We start from the raw sequence: 20,424 nt of genomic DNA, 5'->3' as shown, positions 1-20,424 counted from the left end.
AAGGAGGCTTGTCTTTAACTTGGTGTCCCACTGCATCCTTATAGCCAAACCAGGTAAGTGAACCATAGATTACATGGATGGCAAATGGTGAGGGAGATGACTGGATCACTGGTCTCACAGCCTTTACTCAGCAATACAAAGTACAGCTGGTTGTTGGTTACTATTGGTATCCCTGAGGCAATGGTTCAGGGCTGATACTGTTTAATGTCTTTAATAACAACCTGGATGATGGAATAAAGTACAGTCTCAGCAAATTTGTGGATGATACCAAACCATGGAGGAGTGGTTGAGATGCTGGAGAGCTGCTCTTCAAGTGACCTTGACAGGCTGGAGGAATTGGCTGACAGGAACCTCACACATTCCACGTAAGTCCTGCAGCTGGGATGGAATAATCCTCTGCAACCAGACAGACTGGGGCTAACTGGACAGACGGCCCTTGCAGAAAAGTCCTTTAGGTTTTGTTGGCAACAAATTGAACATAAATTTGCCCTTTTGGCCAATGATAACACCCTCACCCTAGGCTAGTGTATTAGGAAGAATGCAGCCAGCAGAACAAGGTACATGATTGCTTTTTTGTCATCTATACTTGTGAAACTACAGACTACTCCATTCATTTTGGGGTTCCCACAAGGATGTCAAGCACAAGGATATCATGGGCATATCACATGAAGCCCTGCAGAGGGTTGAAGCACTTGACATAGAAAGACAGATCAGCAGAGCTGGGTTTGTTAACCTTAAGGAGAAAAGGCTTGGAGAGCTAATTAATGGCTTCATCTACTTAACAGGAAAGTGAAGCCAGGGTCTTTTTAGAGAGACACAGCTGCAGGATGAAAGGCAACAGAAACAAGGTTGCAGAATTTTAAATCCAATTAGGCATAAAATAAAATAAAATTCCCCATGAAGGTGGTCAAATAACATCATAAGTTGCCCAGAGCACGTGTGGAAGTTGCATATCAGTCCTTGGAGAACTCAGAACTAAACCTGACAAGGTCCCAAGCAATCTGATCCAGCTGTCTCTGCTCTGAGCAGGAGTTGGACTGGATGATCTCCCAATGTCTCTTCCAACCTAAATTATTCTGTGATTCTGTACAGCTCTTAGTCTTGTTGCCTGAGCAGCTCTTGAACATTGAAGTTTTGGAGTGTTTTAGGATGTTTCAGTGAAGCAGACACATCAAACACAAAATCACGTTTCTGAACGTGAGACTACAACCAGGATTATTTCTTACACTTAGTGGTGCTACTCTGATGCTCCTATATGTATTATTTTTATGCAAACTAGAGATATTTTGTTTCAGCACAATGTCTTTCTCTGCTGGGGATCTGAACTCCGGGTCTCTAAAGAATATTGTGCCTTATCCAGCTGGTGTGAAGTCGTTGTGCATCCACACAGACACAGCCTGAGTGAATGTCACCTAAGTCCTACTTAAAACTAGAACCTGAACTGTATTTCAGTAGACTGCAGTTTGATTAAAAACAGACTGGGTGAAAACTCAAGTCCAAAAGTCAATAGTCATTTCAGTGAAATAGAACTATGTGGAGTCTCATGCATATTTTTAATCCATATTAAGGGACTTCTTAAAATGTCAAGAGTCCAGTCTGCTGAATGTAACATTTCCCTCCAGGTTAAGCCTCAGAATGGAAACCATCAAATCTCTGTCAATCTCTCATGTGAACAAGAAATGGGCTAAAATTGCCTTGGTGCCAACAACACATTTTACAGATTGCCTGATATCTTTTGTACTTTTCCAGTGCAAAATTAAAATAGATCACAGAGAATATAAGGTAATGGAAAATTGAGCTTATCACAAATTTTCCATTTTAGAGAAGATGCAGGCTCAAGATACATTGAAAAAAAACCCTACCATACCTATGTGTCTTTCTAAACATTTCTGAAGCATAAATGTCACATGTATTTATTGGTGTCTCAGACTGAAGAGTACACTAGTGCCACTAAAAAACAAACTCTGTTAAATTATGCAATAAACAGAATTGCAGCATCTGATTTGACAACTGCCACTGCCATGAAGATCTCCACTTCTGCTAATAAAAGGATGACATGTAAAGATTTTCCCTTAAATCAGCAAATTAATTTGTAACTTTTTCATTGCCATAAGGTTGCAGTAATTGTTACTCAAAGGCAGGAAGTCAAATTTTACACTTAGACAAATGCTAAAAGCATGACAAAAGGGAATCTGATTATTTTTATTGGATTCTTAAAAATGCACGACAGTTCAATATTTTAAACTCTTGGTACAAGCTATTTGCACCTCTTAAATATTAATCCTGGTTTTAAATAATTTTCTTTTAGCTTAAACAAAGAAGCAGACCTAAATTCAGTATGAATTACATCAGTAGTTAAATATCTAAAAAGAAATTAACATCACTATAAATCTATTTTACATTTTACAATGATTATTTAGGACAGCTGAGTCTCATATATGCTGAAAGAGTATGTCAGCATACAACAGCTGCTGATAAAAACCAGCATGTGTTGGTGGGAGCTTTTTGTTTTCTGAAGATAATTAAAACTTGCTATAGTTTTCCAGCTGCTACAGAGTCAATAAGGAATACTTAAAAAAAAAATGAGTGGCACTTTTTTGATTCACTTTAAATGGATTGTGGCTGTGTCTATTGAATATTCACTTAAGACAATTATTCTACAGTTTTGGGTTTTCATAAGTTTTCTAAAAACCAACCAGAAAATTTTCAACTGTCAGCTTCAGGTGCTCAGGAGGAAGAAAGCATTCTGGTCACGGAAATGTTTTGCTGAACAAGAAAAGCTACTCACTCAACTACTTGTGTCCTTATCCTTAAAATTCTGTGTACTATATATATTCAGATTGCATTTTAAAAGCTCTCTCTATTGGTCTTGGCAGTGTTTTTGAAAACTTTCTGTTCTTAGAAACATTCACAGGCACCATGGAGCTGTAAAAAGCCTTGCCAGTGTGGGAGTCAGTGGCTCTGCAGAGCAACCATGAAAATGCCGATAGCTTTATACTGATCCTCACCAAAGACGCAAGATGGGGGATTTTCCACGACTTCAGACTACAGAAAATATTATGATATCATTTTCACATAATATCATACCTGGTGGCAGGTGAAAACTGTCTTCCTGCTTGTACAACAACTTTTAGGTCCCATGCCCAATGAGAATCCAACGGCAACAGAGCAACTTTCTTAACCAAAGTCTTCCACAGAAATGGTCCAAAACTCAACTTGCTAGAACAATGCAACTTCAAAGGTCTGAGACACTTCTGAGTAACTTATAATTAATTACTTAGCTGAGTAAACTTAGCTAAGTAACCTAAATGACCTGTCCCTGCATTCTCATTGCTGGTGGCTTTCCATGAGCATCTGGAATCTGGCGGAAACTGGTTTGCACTCTCTGACTAAAAAGATAAACCAAATAACAGAAAAGGAACTAAATTTCCCTCAGTGATAGTCCAGTTCTCTCACACATCTTGACAAGCTGTGGATGTCAGAGGTCAGATTACAGCCCAGAAATATGTATGGATCATCTGATTTGTCAGCCTTAAAATAGACTTTCAGTACCCAACATTAGAGAAAATAAGTATTACTGAAACAAAATGTAATTTAATTTTTTCTTTAGCAATTGCAATTGTTTCATTTTAAACTTCAGAGGCCAGAACTAATGAATTGATCTTCAGATAAGAGGCCACTCGAAATAATAAGACTTTCAGCAAATAACACTGCCATTATGCACCAAGGAGCTGAAACGCTTATTATGCAGTTCAGTGAAAATTCAAAAGACACAAAGAATTTGATATGACTGGCAGCAGGACTGTCTAAAAATAGCTCTGCATAAAAGGGAATTAAAATGTCACCGGAAATCTCTTCCTTCCTTCAGAAGCTGCTGGTAAACAGAACTTTCTTAGTCTGAACTGACAATTGTCCCATGTGCAAGTGCAAGGGCACCCCTTTGCCTCTTGCTGGCACCCATGGCCCTTCAAGGAGGATGTCAGGGCTGCTGGGGAGGGATGGCCTCAGGGTGAACTGCAGCCACTCATCTCCCCAGGTAGCACCACTAATGCCATGTCTGATCAGCCATCACCACAATGAAGACAGCTCCAGCTTTCAGCATGAAGCACTGGATGAAGACAGAGCAATCCTGGCCACGAATCAGTGCCTGTATTATTTGATGCAGGCTACAGCACTCAGGCAGTAGTATGAAATGCAGCTTTTGCTGCCATGGCTCAGGTTTTGGCAAGGGTGTTTAGCTTTAATGCAGAATCAGCAGTTCGAATGATAAGTTTTGGAAAAAGTATTCTGATATCTCAGTCTGTTGATTTGGAAGGAACTTTTAAGACAGATATTGCTGAATTTAAGAGACAAGAAACTCATAACTCTGGATAAGACCTAGGCAGACTGCCACACTTTTAACAAAGTGAAGCTGACAGGGTGGCAGTTTTAAAATGTCGTCAGAAATACATCTAAATATAGCTGTAAAAATGAAAAGAAAAAGGAAAAAAATTAAAGCCAAGGACTTACTGCCTCACCCTCTGTGCCAAGCACTAACTTTTGGATTTTACATTATTCCCTTCAGATAAATGTTTGCAGGAAGAGAAAGCCATTACCTCTGAAGTTACAAAATGATTAGATATTCAGCTGCCGCCATCAGATGCAATTAAAGACACAAAACTTAGATTCATCCTGCAGAACATTAAAGTTTGCCAAATATATAATGAAAAAGCCACATTGTGTGGCTCTGAGAGTCTTGTCCTGTCCAGACTCCCACTCCCATATCAGCTGGGGACTAGGGAAAATGAAACATTCTGTGTTTCCTGAAGCTGAAGCGATGGAAAAGGACTGTGCCCTTCATACGAATGAAAGATGGCACCCTTGTGCCATTTGAGTGTTGACAGAGATACTGCTTCCTCCTCAAATCTAGAGTCATCTTACATCTCTGGTCCCTTTTCAAATCCTGGGTCTTTTGGAAGGACACTTGATGATGTTGCAGTTATTGGGATCAGCAATATGATCTAATTATTTTGAATAGTTTTTGCAAGTTCTGACCTTACACAGATTTGGGAAACTGGTTTCAAAAGGAGAAGGATGGGAGTGTGGTTAGCTAATAGGAAATGTCTGTTTCACAGTATGATATAATAAAAATTACTTAAGTACTTGGCTTTTTAACAGAATTTATTTCTGCATTTTTGCAGGAATGAAAAGGCACTCCATGACAGCATACATTTACTTTTGCATATTTTCATCAGAAACTTCAAGCATTAAAAATTGTATTACCTCTTTTGGAGGATTATACTGTAGAAACTTTAATATTGGATCTTTAGACCTTGTGAGCAAGGTTTTTCTTCATTTTGCACCTTCTGTGGCAGTGGCAAGAGGGGTTACAATTACACTGCTAAATTAAACACAGACTGATTCTTGTTTTTTGGTCAAGTGGCATCACTCACCTCATGTCCTCACTACCTAGTAATATAACTAGTCCTCTCTGGGGCTTAGTCTGAGCTGAGCCAGCTGGAGAAGCCCAGAACAGAGCCAGAGAATCTGCTCTGCAGCCTGGGGGGTACTTCAAGCTCCTCTCCCATCTTTTCTATTCAGCAGCACAGATATGCCCACTCAGACTCAGAGGGACATTTTACTGCTGTACCAACACAGGAAGGCGATGTGTTAACACCTAATATCTGCAAGCAGGAGTTTCTGGATAATAACGTGGATAAATGGACACTGAAGTAATTGGCCCAAAGGATACGTGCAATAAGGAAGGGGGAAGTGTTGTCAGAGATCTAGGGAAAAACCACATGGTTCAGCATGTACTAAGGGGTTTGGAGAAGCAATAGTTCTTTTCAGAGAAGTGTTACACAGGAGTAAAGTCTGTACCACCATCCTCACTTCCCAACCCATTCAGCAGTAAAAGCTGTGTTGCTTTTTCTGAAAGCTGAGGGTGCCGTATTTTCCTGCAAATGATTGCAGGAAGGAAGCTGAGAAATCTCCCAGAAAATGGCAGGTCTGGTGGGTGCTGGATGCCAGTGGGTGTGTGTTTGTGACAAAAGAGGATAAAAGCTAGAATTAAATTAGAGATTTCGATTTGAACTTACTGCTTTTATCCGTATTCCTAAACCATTCAAGTGGTGAAGGACTAGAAACAAGCACGGCAAAATCAATAAAATAAACAAACCATGAAAGACACTAGTGACACATTAAGGGGGAAAAAAATCAGACACCCTCTAGGCCATTGGGACTAAAGGAGAGAAATCACAATAAATAGATAGAAATTTTGGTTCCAAATCCTGAAAACTTTGCTCACACAAACAGACCTTCCTTCAACCAAAAGCCAATTAAAAGAGAGCACAACTATTGCCAAAGGCCTGTAACATCTACCTCATTAAAACAGTACCAGTTGACATTATTAGGATGTATTATTTTGCTCCTTTAGCACAGGGGAAGGTTCATCTGAGTAAGTAGCAGAAGTGAGTCCTTCTTTGGCAAAGGGCTTTGACTGGAAAGCAAAATGTCTGGTATGTTCCAGGCAGGCAGTTTCCATGCCTGGCAGATGGTATTTACTTAAGATGTACTGCACAGCCCATTATTTTAAACCAAGTCACTTTGTCAAGTTTACCTAACTTATCGCAAGGATTGTTCATCCCTGTGTCTGTATTAGTCAAAATCCCATGTGTTCGGAACTGCTATGGAGGGATTGTTTTCTCCCCGTAGAATTAAACTCGGTCCTGTAACAAATGAGAGGCGAAAACGCATAAGATATTTTCAAACTGAGTCACACACATCCTTTTCAGCCAAGCCAAAATACTCCCAAGTCCTCTGAATAATACTGTCTACTCTTCAACAGCTTCTAAATAGTCCAGCTCAAGGTGCTTGAGCCCTCCTCTCTCCCACCATATTATGATGTTCTTCTCTGACCCATTAAACTGGACCTGAAAGGGGAAACTCCTCAGATTTTTAACCAAAAAGTGCACCACAAGGCACAAAGATGAGGGGTTTCTCACTTGCTCACATTTATTTATCTATAAAATGAGTATAAATAAGAAATGACACAACTTGTATTATACTGGATCAAGCTAACAGGACATGTAATTCATCAATTTACCCTCAAAAGCAGCTATTAAAAGGTGTAACAAACCCAACTACAGACAATTGTTTCATAACCTAGTAACAAGGGTCCTGTTTGCCCAGTCCCTTAGGCACCAGTCCAAACATATGTGATGCCCTATATGAAACAGCTCATATATTTGTTTAAGTGCAATTAAACATCTGAGAATATCTTGTGATAGGAATAAGATTTAAAAAAATGAGTGAGGCTAAGATGCTATCATTGACTACACAGCTTGCACAGGAATAAAAATTAAAAGCACACAACTATCTACTGCCAAGAAATAATAGTATCTGTTTGGAACGTAAAACTGCAGATTTTTTTAAATTAACATTTACAGTGCTCATGGTACAAATACTGCACTTTATTTTCAGAGATTTCTGTATAAATACAGATATAAGAAACTGAGTAACAAAAATGCTATATACATATTCTCTTAATTAATCAACTATTGTGAGTAATTTCCATTTTACTTCTGTTATATAGCATTTTATATGCCACAGTGACTTATCACTCCTTCTAAATTTAAACTACTTCCCCTTCTGATTATTATTACTCTAGTGATTCATTTATTGAGCATAAATCTTGCATATATTGACTTAAATGTCTTTTAATATTACTGCCTTTACTTATACAATGGGGTTAATATGAAATTCAGTCTCCTCCATGATCAGTGCAGAAGATATATAGCACAACTACAGCTGCTCATTTCACAATTTCAAAATAAGAAAGCCTCAAGTTAAGATTTCACCTTGGCTGAAATCCTGCTTTCAGTGAAATTGAGAGTAAAAGTCTCCTAACTTATAAGAAGAGCCAAGATTTACTTTTTGGTGTCCAACCTGCATGTGTCAGCTGAAGTGCCTTTGACATTTCGTGGCTGTGAAGCTTTAAGACCAGAAATAGTCACTAGTATTGAATCAAATCTCCAGTACCACACAGTCCACTTCTAGTTACATATTTGAACTTTTTTGCCAGATAGTGGCTCCAATGAAGGTTTCTCCCTTTTAAATGTCCTGTTGTTTATGAAGAACTTTTTAAAACTTTAATTAGCTGGACTGCATTCTTTTATACCAATATTGCTTTTAATATAAACACATCTCAGGGCACTCTGAGCCTATAAATACCTCTAAGGATGCTCACATTTTTTGTGTTAAAGTTTACCACAAATACTTCAACCATTTCAGAGTACAAGTACATAATAAAAGTATTTTTAAAAATCCTATTATTTAGTTGAGGAAGTCTAGTTTCTTCAAGTCTAGATCTAAGGACTTGAGGAAAGCGGGTATAAGGAAGAAAAGATGATGATGAAGTTTCAGGTGAGATAGGGTCTCAGTTTCTAAGGGACCTTAAAGAGTGTATGAAAAAACCAACCCAAAGATCCCTTTGCTGTCAGCACACACCTGCCTCACACATATCTAATGGTGGAGGAAGGTGGACCATGTCCCAGCTGAGGTCTGCAAAGGTCTCTGCAGCTAAGGATGTTCCTCCTAGTGCTCTGGGCAATCCCAGCCCCAGTTCTGTCCTCTCCTGTGTGTCTGGGCTGGAGCATAGACAGAAGCACCACATGAGGAGGCACCAGGGGCTGAAAAGTGGCTACAAGGTGCTGCTGCCCTGACTTCCCAGCTTACAGACTCAAGAGACAGTAGACCTCCAGCACTGGTCAGAGATGACCTAAGTGAGGGTGTTTGTATCATTACCACCAAGGCTGAATCTTGTTAGTTAATCTTTTCCTTTTCTGTGTTCAGTCAGTGAGGTTTAAACATGTGCAGGTAAAGTGGCCAGCATCCAGAACATGAGAAAGGCTATGGTTCAGGTTGCCTGAACAACTGTATTTTGTCCTCTTTGTATGTCTGGCCAAACTCACAGTCTTTAATTTTTTAATTGTATCCCATTTCCCATCCTGTAATCCACACCTGTGTGCATACCAGGAATTTTATGTGAGCTTTTTTAATGCACCCTGTGACTGCAGCATTTTCACCTACATGACTTCCCCGTTCTCCTTTTGAATACAAGAGCATATTATCTCTTATGGTACAATAATTGTTGAAATTTAAGTCACTTGAATTGTATCATTTTTTCCAAGTCACTTGTATACCTCTGTAACACTTTCCACAAATTCTACTCGTGCTTAGTAAAATAGAAGAATTAAACACCTTGAACTAATTACAAAGAGAAGACTATAAGACAGAAAAGAGCATTTGTTTGCACTTCTAAAACTTGCTCAAACCAGACAAATCCAGGTGACCAAAGATAATAGTAGACATACAAGATCAAAACTAAAATTGCAACCCATAAGAATATAAAACATTTGCTGAGTGTTGAATGGAGAGTTTGCCTTGAAAAGTTGTAAGTCTGATTTAATATCGCTTCATCAAATAATCTCCTTCAACTGTTCTTGCCTGTGGACATAAACTGAGACAAATCACAGGACATTACACACTGTGGGCAGGAATTTACTCACTGAGAATAGGAATTTGTCTTATTTTCATTTGTTTCTTCATATTATTGTCTTACTGAATGTGCAGGCAAAGAATCTAATTTTACTGTAGATGAAAGGGAACATTTCTTTACCAGCCTGTCTATGCTGGGGCAGATGTGGCTTCATTCACCTTCACTTACACTCTACCTGTACTGCACAGTCCAATTGAACATTTTCAGGGTATAGCCTTAATTCTTCATTACTTTTTACCTACAGCTACTTTTTGTATTTTCTGTTCTGCACTGAGTTTAGCAATGCACTGTAAAAGAAATAACAACTTTGTGACTCATGTAATATAAATTCTTGAAAGCCACCACCTTATTTATTTAAAGAAAACATGAGTAATAGTTAATGAATTCTCATACAGTTACTGCATACAGAGTTTGAATAAATGCCTCAGACCAAGCATGCTACACCCTGTTCCTTTACGCTGAGGCATGTGTCCCCTTCAGTGTGGAAATGAATGGCCTTGTGGGGGAAAGGGAATCATCAAAAAGATCACGCCTTGAAATTACCTGTTTAATACCAAACAGATAATTACCACTCACATTCACAGGCCGCCTCATAATTCTGCCTGAAGGAGTTGGTGGTGTACATGAACTAAATATTTAGGACTTTCAAAAGTATGATCTGATTGAAATAACAGTCTGGTTCCTGTCATTTCCCTTGTGGTAATTTTCTTTTTAGAAATGATTAAATAGTATAATTCCTCTAATGACTCATTTAGTTTATTTTTAACTAACACCAAAGGAAAATACAAAGGAAATAGTCTTCAGCAAATGTGTCTTCAGAGAGGAAGAAAAGCTGTATTGCGACATGATAGTGTAAATTAGCATAGTTTAGAACAGTACAAGCAGCTAATAGCTGAAAAGCTAGCACTATGTGCAACACTTTGTATCACACTGCATTACTGACCAGGAATGGAAGCTTTGACTGCTTTATACATTGTAAATTGGATATGTTGTAATTTTGTAAAACATTCCATTCACTAAGGAAAAAATTTCCCTGATGTAACAACCCTACTTCAGGTGCCTCCAGTCTGAAAACGAGCAAGTGAAAAATAACTGGGTAAGCAGCAGAGAGCAGGTATTCAAACAAGCCCCAGGGCAGCTTAGCACTTAAACATGTGGCAGATCTGTTTTCAGCAAAGTGATTAACAAGGCAGGATTCACCATTCCAACAATCTTAAAATGCAGGCTGGATCTTTTTCTAAACATAGGCCACAATTCAAATTATTAGATTGGAGAACTGCTAACACAAGAATTGGGGTAGCTATGCTCAATTACTTTGTCTTAATGGCCTTAAAATGTATGACTCAAAGATAGACAAATTCAAGCAACTAAATAATGATTTATGCACTTTACTCAACTGAATGACTGAAAGCAAGTTTTGGTTCTCATCTTGCATCTCCTAATCTACTTTTCAATATATTATTGATAAGTTTCTCTGTGGCACTCTGCTAGTTATGAATCCCATTGGTTAATAGGGTAGAAGTCATTCACCTCTAAAAGCACAGCCTGATAACTCCATCCATTTTAGAGTACTCTTCCAATACCCTCTGTGAAGAGGATGGGGAATGATCCAGCACCCTCACACTGCTTACAGTCTGAACAAAGCTAGCAGAGAGAGTGACATGCTGACCCAGCAAAACTTGGTGAAAGTCTTGTGATGGATTGATGGATCTAGGTTTTTCATCCAAACCATAAACTGGAGGTTTCAAACTGTGTTATATTAGTTAGGCTTAGATTTTTTGGTATTGCTAACAGAACTATTTGTATGAAAATTATAAGTCATAACTTAGGGCACTGTAGAAAAAAATGTGTGCCTTGGTTTTTCCCTAGATGTGACTCTGCCTACATATGGGCTTACAGTCAGACATCAGCATCTATCTCACACATAATTTCCTTACTGCTAATGAACTGACACGCGACCAGCAGTGGATCCTGTCCCCAGTTTACATCAATAAAACAATGATGCATTTATTCTTAGTGACCCAAAATACATAAATATTTCATATACTGAACAGTAACATACATCACATGATCAAGGTACTATACAAATATAATCTCCACAGCTCTGTGCAGAACAGGTTGGAAAGCTGTGAAAGAGGAGCAGAGGCCATGCACCACAGACTGACCATCCATGCAACAAGCTGCAGGAAGAAAAGTTACAACTTTGAAACTTCCCACCATGCAGCTTCTCTAAAGTCTCAGCACCACTGGCTGGCTTTGGCAGCCCTGGCTGTCCTGGACAGATTACAGGTTACAAGAGAGAATGTTAAACAGCACCATGACAGGTAGAAGAGGTGTGTTAATCCACCACATCCTCAGTTAATGCTGTTTGAACACTAAGTTGGTACTAGCACTGCACCCAAAACATTTTCAAATAAACTTGTAGAGAAATAAATTACCCTTTCTTTCCATTCAATCCAGGCCATACACTGGGTACACAGAATGACATAATATCCTTCCTGAAATCAGAGCTGCAGAGAGGACCAGTATCCTTCAAACATGACCAGTTCCTGAGACTGCCTTGCAAACAACTACCTTTTCCCAATTGCCACAGAAACTATCTTTTTCATCTTTTTAAACGTAGCCAAAGAATTATGCATTGTTTTCTTTATAAATGCAATAAAATTTCATCATTATATTCTGTACTTCTGCCAGAGTTTGACAGCCATAGATCTAAAGAATCTTACTGGAAAGCAACACACAAAAATAGCCATTCTATTTAACTGCTGCTGGTCAAAGCCTCACACCAATTGCTGTGATATTTGCCAGATATGAAAGTGAATGATGTTATCTCCATGCCTGCCCCTAGTTAGCAGAATCAAACACCTTTTTGCAAGCTGTCCAGAAAGTGGCTTTAATCATCAGGATTTTTTTTTTAATGTGACATTTTTCTGCATGTAGGACCACATCCACTTTGGAAACCAGTGCTCTTGAAAACAAGATTCTATACAAAACCATGATCAATACAAAACTGTGTATTGATTTGCTTTTTAATCCAGAAAAATCGGTACAGTTGGTTAGGGGTTTTATCTTTGCATTAGCCATTGTGAAGATGATTTTAAATTGTGTGCACAGGCCAAAGGATTTGTTCTGGGGCCAATCTGCATTTAGCTTTAGTGCCATAGACAGACATTCAGAAAAAAACAAATCAATACATTTGTAATGACTGCTTAGATAACTGCTTAAGCAGCTGTGGAAAGCCAAGTCAGCAATTATTTTTAAGGATATGTGACAGATTTTCTAATGCCCTGACAGTTACACACACTTGTTTCCAAAGGATGTTATCCCATTTGCCTTCTTCCAGTTGCACTGGACTTCTGCTTCTTTTTTAATTGGGTGACCATCTATTCTTCTTTTGTGGGTTACCATGGGCAGGTTTGACCTGTAGCCACCAGAGCAGATGGGCTGGAGCCAGTAACTGCTCAGACAGTCCGACAAGACGAAGTTCACCACCTAAGATGCCACAGTAGTTTATGATTAAAAGGTAACTTAGTTAAATCGCTAATCATGCACTAGCATTTGTCTCCTGGTGGTCGGTGCATGTGTGTATGTGTGGAAACAGGTATGAATGACTATTTCAAGCCCTGTCTCTAGCCACTTTAATTTGGAATAGAGACAGGAAACGAGCCTGAAACACGAGGCATTAAAACCTGTTCTCTTACGAAAGAGCAGACCTGCAGACCCTGTGCCAGCGCCGGGCTGCGGAGCGCTCCTGCCAGCAACTCACCTTGCTGAATCTTCGTCACCAGCTGGTGACGGGCGAGAATCCTGCTGGTCCTGTAGGGAGGGCGCCGGGCGGCCGGATCGCAGCGCCAGAAGAGCTCCTGGCCCTCGGGGGACACCGCGTTCAGGTACAAGCAGGCGGTGCCCGCCGCCCGGGGCACCTGCTTCAGCATCGCCGCTGCCCCCTGATCGGAATCAGGGCAAGGAGAGCAGGGACGCTCGAAGCCCCAGGGAGCTGCGAGGAGCGAGCGCTTTAAACGCAAAAGGAGTGCCAAGACCTACTACAGCTCGGGATTCCGGCTCTCCCACATGATCCGCGCGGGCCAAGCGCTCCAGCACAGCAGCCTGGGGAAGTGAGCCTGGGGAGCCGGACAGACAGCCTGCTCCAGCCCGGCACACAACCCCAGCCCCAGCCGCAGCCCCGCACAGCCTGCCCCAGCCCCAGCCTGTCCCGGCAGCTCCCCGGCTGGCTGGAGTTTACCCAAGCCCGGAGGGGCTGCACCGGGCCGCTTCAGAAAGCAGAAATAGTTGAAGTCGTTCGAAAATGCGTGTTTTAGAGTATTTAGGGCTGCCGAAAACCTTTTTCTCCTCTACTCTACGCTGCCCAGCTGTTGACTCATCACTGGAGATGATGCCCTCGCTTACTTTTCTAAAAATCATAGCCCTGTTTGCCAAGAAAAAAGTCCGTTTACGGAAGGGCTGTCTGAATCTCCAAAACCACACGGTACAAGGAGCACTGGAACAAGCGAAGCCCTTGGGATGAAAAAAATTCAGCAACACCTAGCAGCAGCCACTCAGCAGTAAACAAAACCCAAGAGTCCCTAACATTAATGCTACCAAGAACTGGTCACAGGCTGGAAAAGGGAAAGGGGGAGGAGGTGTTCTCTGTTATTCAGGTTCCTTGCCATAACATCTTCTTTTTTTTTTTTTTTTGTTTTCAACAGACAGAGGGGCATGTGTTTTCATTCTATCCTCACCTATTAACCACTCAGTTAGCAGAAGATGCTATTTAATTAATCACATGGAAACAGAACATTGCCACTTTTATCAGCAGGAGGGCAGCAAATCTGAGTGAAAATATACTGAAAACGCCCTCCTAGTCAAATAATTTTTCATTATATTCTAAAATACCAATATTTTGTATTAATACACCCCTAGTGTGTGCTGATTTCTAATAATTATGGGAAATGAGTGATTTCTAAGAATCACAGCTCAGGAATGATGCTGCCACCTCCATGCCCCTTCCCATGAGACCAGTGTCAAGCTGACAACACTGTTGGAGTGGCTACAAGCCCCAGGCAGCAAGGGCTCAACCCCCATCCCAACCCATGGGGGATCTTGAGCTCCCAAACTCTACCTGGACATCCATCTGCAGTGACATTATTGTCTGTGTCCTGTTCCCCAGCCTTAAGGCCAACAATATCTCACAACATGCCATGGTACAATGGAGCTCTCCTCTCACTCCCTCACAGATGCTGACCAGGGCAGGACCATCAGGTGGCACTGCCTGGGACCTACCTCCTCACAGAGAACAGGGCAGATATAGTCACCTAAGCGTGAGAGGGGGAAGGACAGCTCTTGTTCACAACTATTCATTAAAATTTTGCTCCATGCAAACCCCCTTAGGACATGGTTTTACTGTGATGCAATCTGTTCTCATTACACCTTATGAATTTTATTCCTCATCAGTGTGAGACTTGTGCAGTGCCATAAAATGGAGAAATATAATTCCAGGTACTAGAAATTTAAAATGAATGCTGTAGACTGGAAGCCTTCATTACCTGTTATTACCTTTAACAGCACCTGCAGGGTCTGTACGTGCTGCTTTTTGCTCCAGGTATGCCTGCATGGTCCTCTCTGAGGCTCTAAGCAGAGACTTTAAACTCAAGAGCAAAGACACAGCATCACTACCATCCATACTCCCAAACAGGGCTGGGCACTGGCAGCCAGGCATAGGACTGAGCAGTCTCCTCTCTGCCTTGCTGTGCAAAGAGGAGAGGAAGGATTGCTTCACAGGTGTGAGCAGCAAGAGCCTGAACAGCAGGGAAGAGATGGCTCCCATTCCTACCCCAGCTTGCCAAGCCAGTGTGTCAGTCACTCTGCTGCCATCTTTTCAGAATAAATATCCCAGAGACTCTCAAACATCAATGACAGGCACAGTGTTTATCCAAAGAGACATTACCTTCATGCAGGGAAATTCATATTTGATTAATCTACAGTTCTTTGATCTAATTCTATTTTTAAAATGCCATTGCTAATGTAAAGCAAGTATTAACATTTAATACTACTCTGCTTAAATATTCAGAAGGATTTCTTTTTCTGTTGGAAAATGCATTGACTTTTTTTAGCTAATGGGATTCTGCATTCTTCCTTGCAATACTTCCAAAGTCTAGGAAGCAAAGAGAAATGCAATGCTTCAAAAGCCAGTCCAAAGAAACAAAAACCACAGCAAGAGCCAAAGTAAGGTGTATATACTAGTGAACACGTCCACTAAGGGATCAGCAAACCCAGTTATATGCTTGTAACAGACAGCAGATTACCAGCCTCAGTGCCCCCGTGGCTGCCCATCCCTTCCCATGTCCTCACCAAGGGGTAAGGCAACAGGGCAGAGCTGCCCTGCCAGCTTCCCAGCCACTCATTTCAGAGGTCACAAAGGACAGAATAAGAAGCCTCTGCTGCTGAATGATGACTTTCCTCTCAGACACCAGGGTCCAAAGACAACTTCAGAGCCAGAGGGTTGCCCCAGGCTCGGTGCTGACGAGTGCTGCCTGCGCTGAGGCTGAATTCTTTGGCTTCAGTCCAGTACTTGCATAGTAGTCAAATAAAACAAGAAACAACAAGAGTTAGCTGGTCTTGTGGTGCCTGTTTGAAAGCTCCTGTGCTTGAAGTTGTGCATGGCGAAAGAAAGAAGTAGCCCTCCTTGCATACTTTTGAAATGACTGTATCCTTGTTTGGTGACTGCCTTGACACTCACTGTTTATTTTCAAAAATGTGTCATTCAGACAAGGAAAATCCTTTGGCCATCAACGTCTCAGACAAGAAGTACTAGAGAGGTCTAAGTTGTTATATAATAGCACTAATTAATATTTCAGTCTCAGTCTACAGACTGTTTCTGGAATAGTTAATAGAGCAACACTGAACTTCATGCTAATGCATCTCATAAAAGCACTTCAAAATAAAAGCTTCCTCGTGCATTTTACAAGGAAATGTAAAGGGAGGGAGCTCCAGCATCCACCTGAAATTGCTGCCAGTCTTGACAGAAGCACAGTCCATGAGATGACAACCCAACCCCACGCTCCCATGTTGTGACTGATCCATGCAGGAAAGAAGATTCCTTCCTAAAACCATGTCTGGAATTAGTGGGGTTTTCTAAAAACAAATCAGAAATGTCCACACTGATATCTATAGTGTAATAACCATGTGTCACATCTAAAGTGACAATCAGTGACTTGAGGGATACTGAAATACTATGGGATATCAGGAATCTTTAACTAAAGGCTTATTCATATAGCACAACGTTTCTGATGACTGCATGGACTTAGTATAACTGGCAAAGTCAGCTCAAGGAGTCATACTCCTCTCTGTATGCATTCACAGGCAGAACTGCAACACTTCATTTCTGTTAATTGATTTTTATGTCTCTCTGACACCTTTTCTCCCTGAAATGGCATTTGGTGTGAGAAAGGGATTAACTATTGGCAGGAAAGGTTGCCCCAGGGCTGCTCATGGATACTGCAGTTATCTCAAGCAGTACTGGAAATCTGCTTCCTTTTCACTGCGAGCTGGAGAAAGCCACTTTCCACTGACATCAGCTGGAGAAAACAACACAATGTACTCTAGAAATGCCAAAATATATTTGATAACAAACTACTTTAACAATCTACTTATGACTGGCTTTTCTGGGCAAGAAAACAGACACCGCCTTGGCCTTAGAGTATTACTCTAGGAGGCAGTGCTTCTGTGGGGTAGTTGAGGATAAATTGAGATGAACATCAATTTCCCGTTTCCATTACTATAAAAATATAAATAAAGATATAAATAGAAATAAAGATATAAATATAAATACTAAACTGATTTTATAGTCAGGAGTGCTGATTTACATCTTAGAACGCACACCTCCCAGTGAACTGTGAAATATGTCTGTGATGTTGTACCTGGCGTGGAGTGCTCCAGGCTGGGATTGAACCTGCTGTTCTCACACAGTAATCAGCCACTTGATCTTCCCGAAGTGACCCATTTCCCTTTTATTGTTAGTTGCACTTATCTCGTTATTTCACATCTAAAATTTAATGGCAACTTGACAGCCTCTCTTCATTAGAAAGCACTGGTTCTATGAGAACAAAACAGTTTCCTATCCACTAGAGGAGCACATTTGTTATTACCATTAGTGACATGTAGTTAGAAGAAGCAGGAAACTCTTGTTTTCAAGTCACAGAAGAAAAAAACTCAGGCATGTGCTTTCAACTTTCTGATCTCTGGACTCCCTTCTATAATTCTGCAGGTAGAAGAATAGTTCAGTTTGCTGGATTATGGCCTAACTCTAATACCTTATATATGCAATATATCCTGGATACTGAAGTCCTATCCACATATCCCTATCCTAACCACACATTTTATATTTCTTGCCTGTCTCTGCCTTTAGAGATACCAGCACAGCAGCTCATGTACTAAGTACAGGCAGTTTCTCCTTTCTCAAATTCAAGAAGAGAAAAATTTCACATGCGGGGAAGCCAAAGCTGTGTTTAAGATGAAGCTGTCACTTACTTCATGTTTTGAATCCTATCTCTGAGACCAGGACTTTTAAAAGCAGAAGTTCATTGCCTGCTGTTTAGAAAAAATGTTTTATGTTGGAACACAGACATTTGTTTGAGAGTTGTTTGCTGGGATTACTATGGGCTGCAAACTCTTTCATACAGGGCATGAAACAGCAGGGAGTCTAGAGCAGCCAGAAATGCTTCCCTCTGGCTCAATGGCACTTTGACTTTCTTCCTGAGGCTGTGCTGGGGCACTGAGGCTCTGCAGCTCATCTGGGGCAAAAGGAAAATAGTTTATGTGAGATTTCTGCATGGCCAGGAAGTGAGATGGAGACGGCTAATAGCCGCACGGAATTACAACTGAGGATTGTTTCACTGGAGAGCCCGATACTGATGTGTTCTGGAGGAAAGTCAGCTGCTGTGTCAACTGTCTGATAGTGAGTTTTAAAAATGAACACTGTTACACAGGGTTTCTTAAGCATGAGAGAGGCTTACACACACCCTTGAAGATAAACTTCAAACCAGGAGATGAGGCTTCTGAAGAGTACATCATATCCTTTTCTTTTCTTACAGTGTCCCCATTCCAGCATCAGAGGACAATCCATTTGCATTTGAAGACCCACGTGTTCAATGAATAGTACTGCTACATAAAATACTTCCTGAGTACAAGAACATCAGAAGCCTGGCCACAGCACAGAAGCAGAAGATTAGAAATTATGTGCAGGAGTACAACAGTAGTACGTTTAGGGAACAAAAGGATGGCAGGGTGACTGAACAGCCACCCAGGTAAACTTATGGAAATAAGGACACATGCAAAAAGCCAGGAAGATGAGGGTCAAGGCAAGAAAGTGTGATTCATCTCATCAGTTCTCCTGTAGAGGTGCTCAGGATGTTAAATAAAAGGAAAATGAATAGTAACTGATTTGATAAAGGCTCCTCTAAGACCCTCTACCAAGCAATCATAAAGAATCTCAGATATCACAGATAAAAAGGAAAAGACCACTTGTGGTTTAATGACAGCTTAAAGACAGGAAACAAAAGTAGTAATAAATAATCTATGTTCACAATGGGATAAGGTTCCCAGAGGATTCACACAGACATTAGTGTTGGAACCTGTTTTGTTCACTATCCATACATAGGCTGAATAATCAGCTGGCAAAATATAATGATGATACCAAATTAGTCTGTCAGTCAAAAGAGAAATTGGTTGTATGCACTGAAGGTGTTTACTACAATACTGGCTGAGAAGGCCTTAAAATTTAAGCTTTTGAAGGCTGATAAATGTACAGGACAAAAACCACCCTAAAGGTAACACAGAGCACAGTGATGAGATTTAATGCCTGTTATCTCTAAGGAAACAGGTCTTGGACAGGTTTATGAAAACCCTATACAAGTACTCAGTATGAACAAAAAAATGGTAAAGTGGATTTTAAAACTTTTTGGAAAAGTAATTGAGTGCAAACCAACAAACATGGTTATGCTATTACAAATGTCTGCTCACCATTTGGTAATTATGAGGTCTTTTCTCACAGTGGATAAAGTTGGGAATGGTAAGTGGGGGTAGGTTCAAAATGAATGAACATAAACAGTTCTCCATATATGTATAGCTGACCCCTGGAAGTCATTGTTAGAGGATACCGTGGTTGCCAGAAGTTAGCAGAACTCCAAAAAGGATAAAATCCCTGGAAGAAAAATTCTGCAAGAGCCATTAAGCACAAAATTCCAGCTTGTGGCTCAGGACCTCCTTGAACCAGGTGGGTGCAGGTAGGATATACAACATGTACAAAATCACTATATATCTTTCCCAGCATTATTTTTCCAAAAATAGCTGCATCTGCCCACTGACCAACTGGCCATAATACTGGGTTGGTCTGACCTGTGGCCACCCCACTGGGGCTGCTCTGAGCAGCAGTGGCCAGTCTGTATTCTCACCTGAGCTAACCAGATGTACCACCCCACAGCCTATGTAAATGTGGGCTCCTAACAGCACTCCCAGTGCAGAAATGCATCAAAATAACTGCTCCTGTGGTCTGTGGCTGCAGCCTGCAGAATGACAGTATTTCCCTGGGCACAGCCTCTCCGTGCCCTCCTGTCACATTTGCTGGTGAAGTGTAAGCTGCTGGTCGGTTGGCCACAATGTCGGGCTCAGAGGATGTGACCTCTCTGTCCCTTCTGTTCTCCTAGGGGCTCAGAAGGGACCAGGAGCTCCTAGATGGTTGGTAAGATCATTGGAAGGGGTCAGTTGTTTCATCCAGTAGCTGACTGCTACTTTAGGCATTATGGTCTCACTCTTGTTCAGTTTTTAAACATTTTGCCTCAGTCAAACCACACCAGCAAATGAACAGAGACTCCATTGGCCTTAGCTGAACT

At 40.8% G+C, this 20,424-nt stretch overlaps 1 protein-coding gene across 2 annotated transcripts in view; it reads right to left on the bottom strand.

Annotated features, from left to right (window-relative positions):
- Positions 1-20,424, bottom strand: part of STARD13 (StAR related lipid transfer domain containing 13) — a 289,660-nt gene that overhangs the window by 103,712 nt on the left and 165,524 nt on the right. The window contains exon 1 of one of the 2 annotated variants that reach the window (XM_005426362.2): positions 13,305-13,551. The exons of the other annotated variant lie outside the window; for it this stretch is intronic. Coding sequence (XP_005426419.1) covers positions 13,305-13,473 — 169 coding nt within the window. The 5' untranslated portion in view covers positions 13,474-13,551. Of the gene's footprint in view, positions 1-13,304; positions 13,552-20,424 lie in introns of those variants that run through there. 2 annotated transcript variants of the gene reach the window in all.

Source organism: Geospiza fortis, unplaced genomic scaffold, assembly GCF_000277835.1.
Source record: "Geospiza fortis unplaced genomic scaffold, GeoFor_1.0 scaffold181, whole genome shotgun sequence".
Lineage (NCBI taxonomy): Eukaryota > Metazoa > Chordata > Aves > Passeriformes > Thraupidae > Geospiza > Geospiza fortis.
Note: the sequence above shows the minus strand (reverse complement) of the source record. Positions and strands in the feature narration are given on the sequence as shown.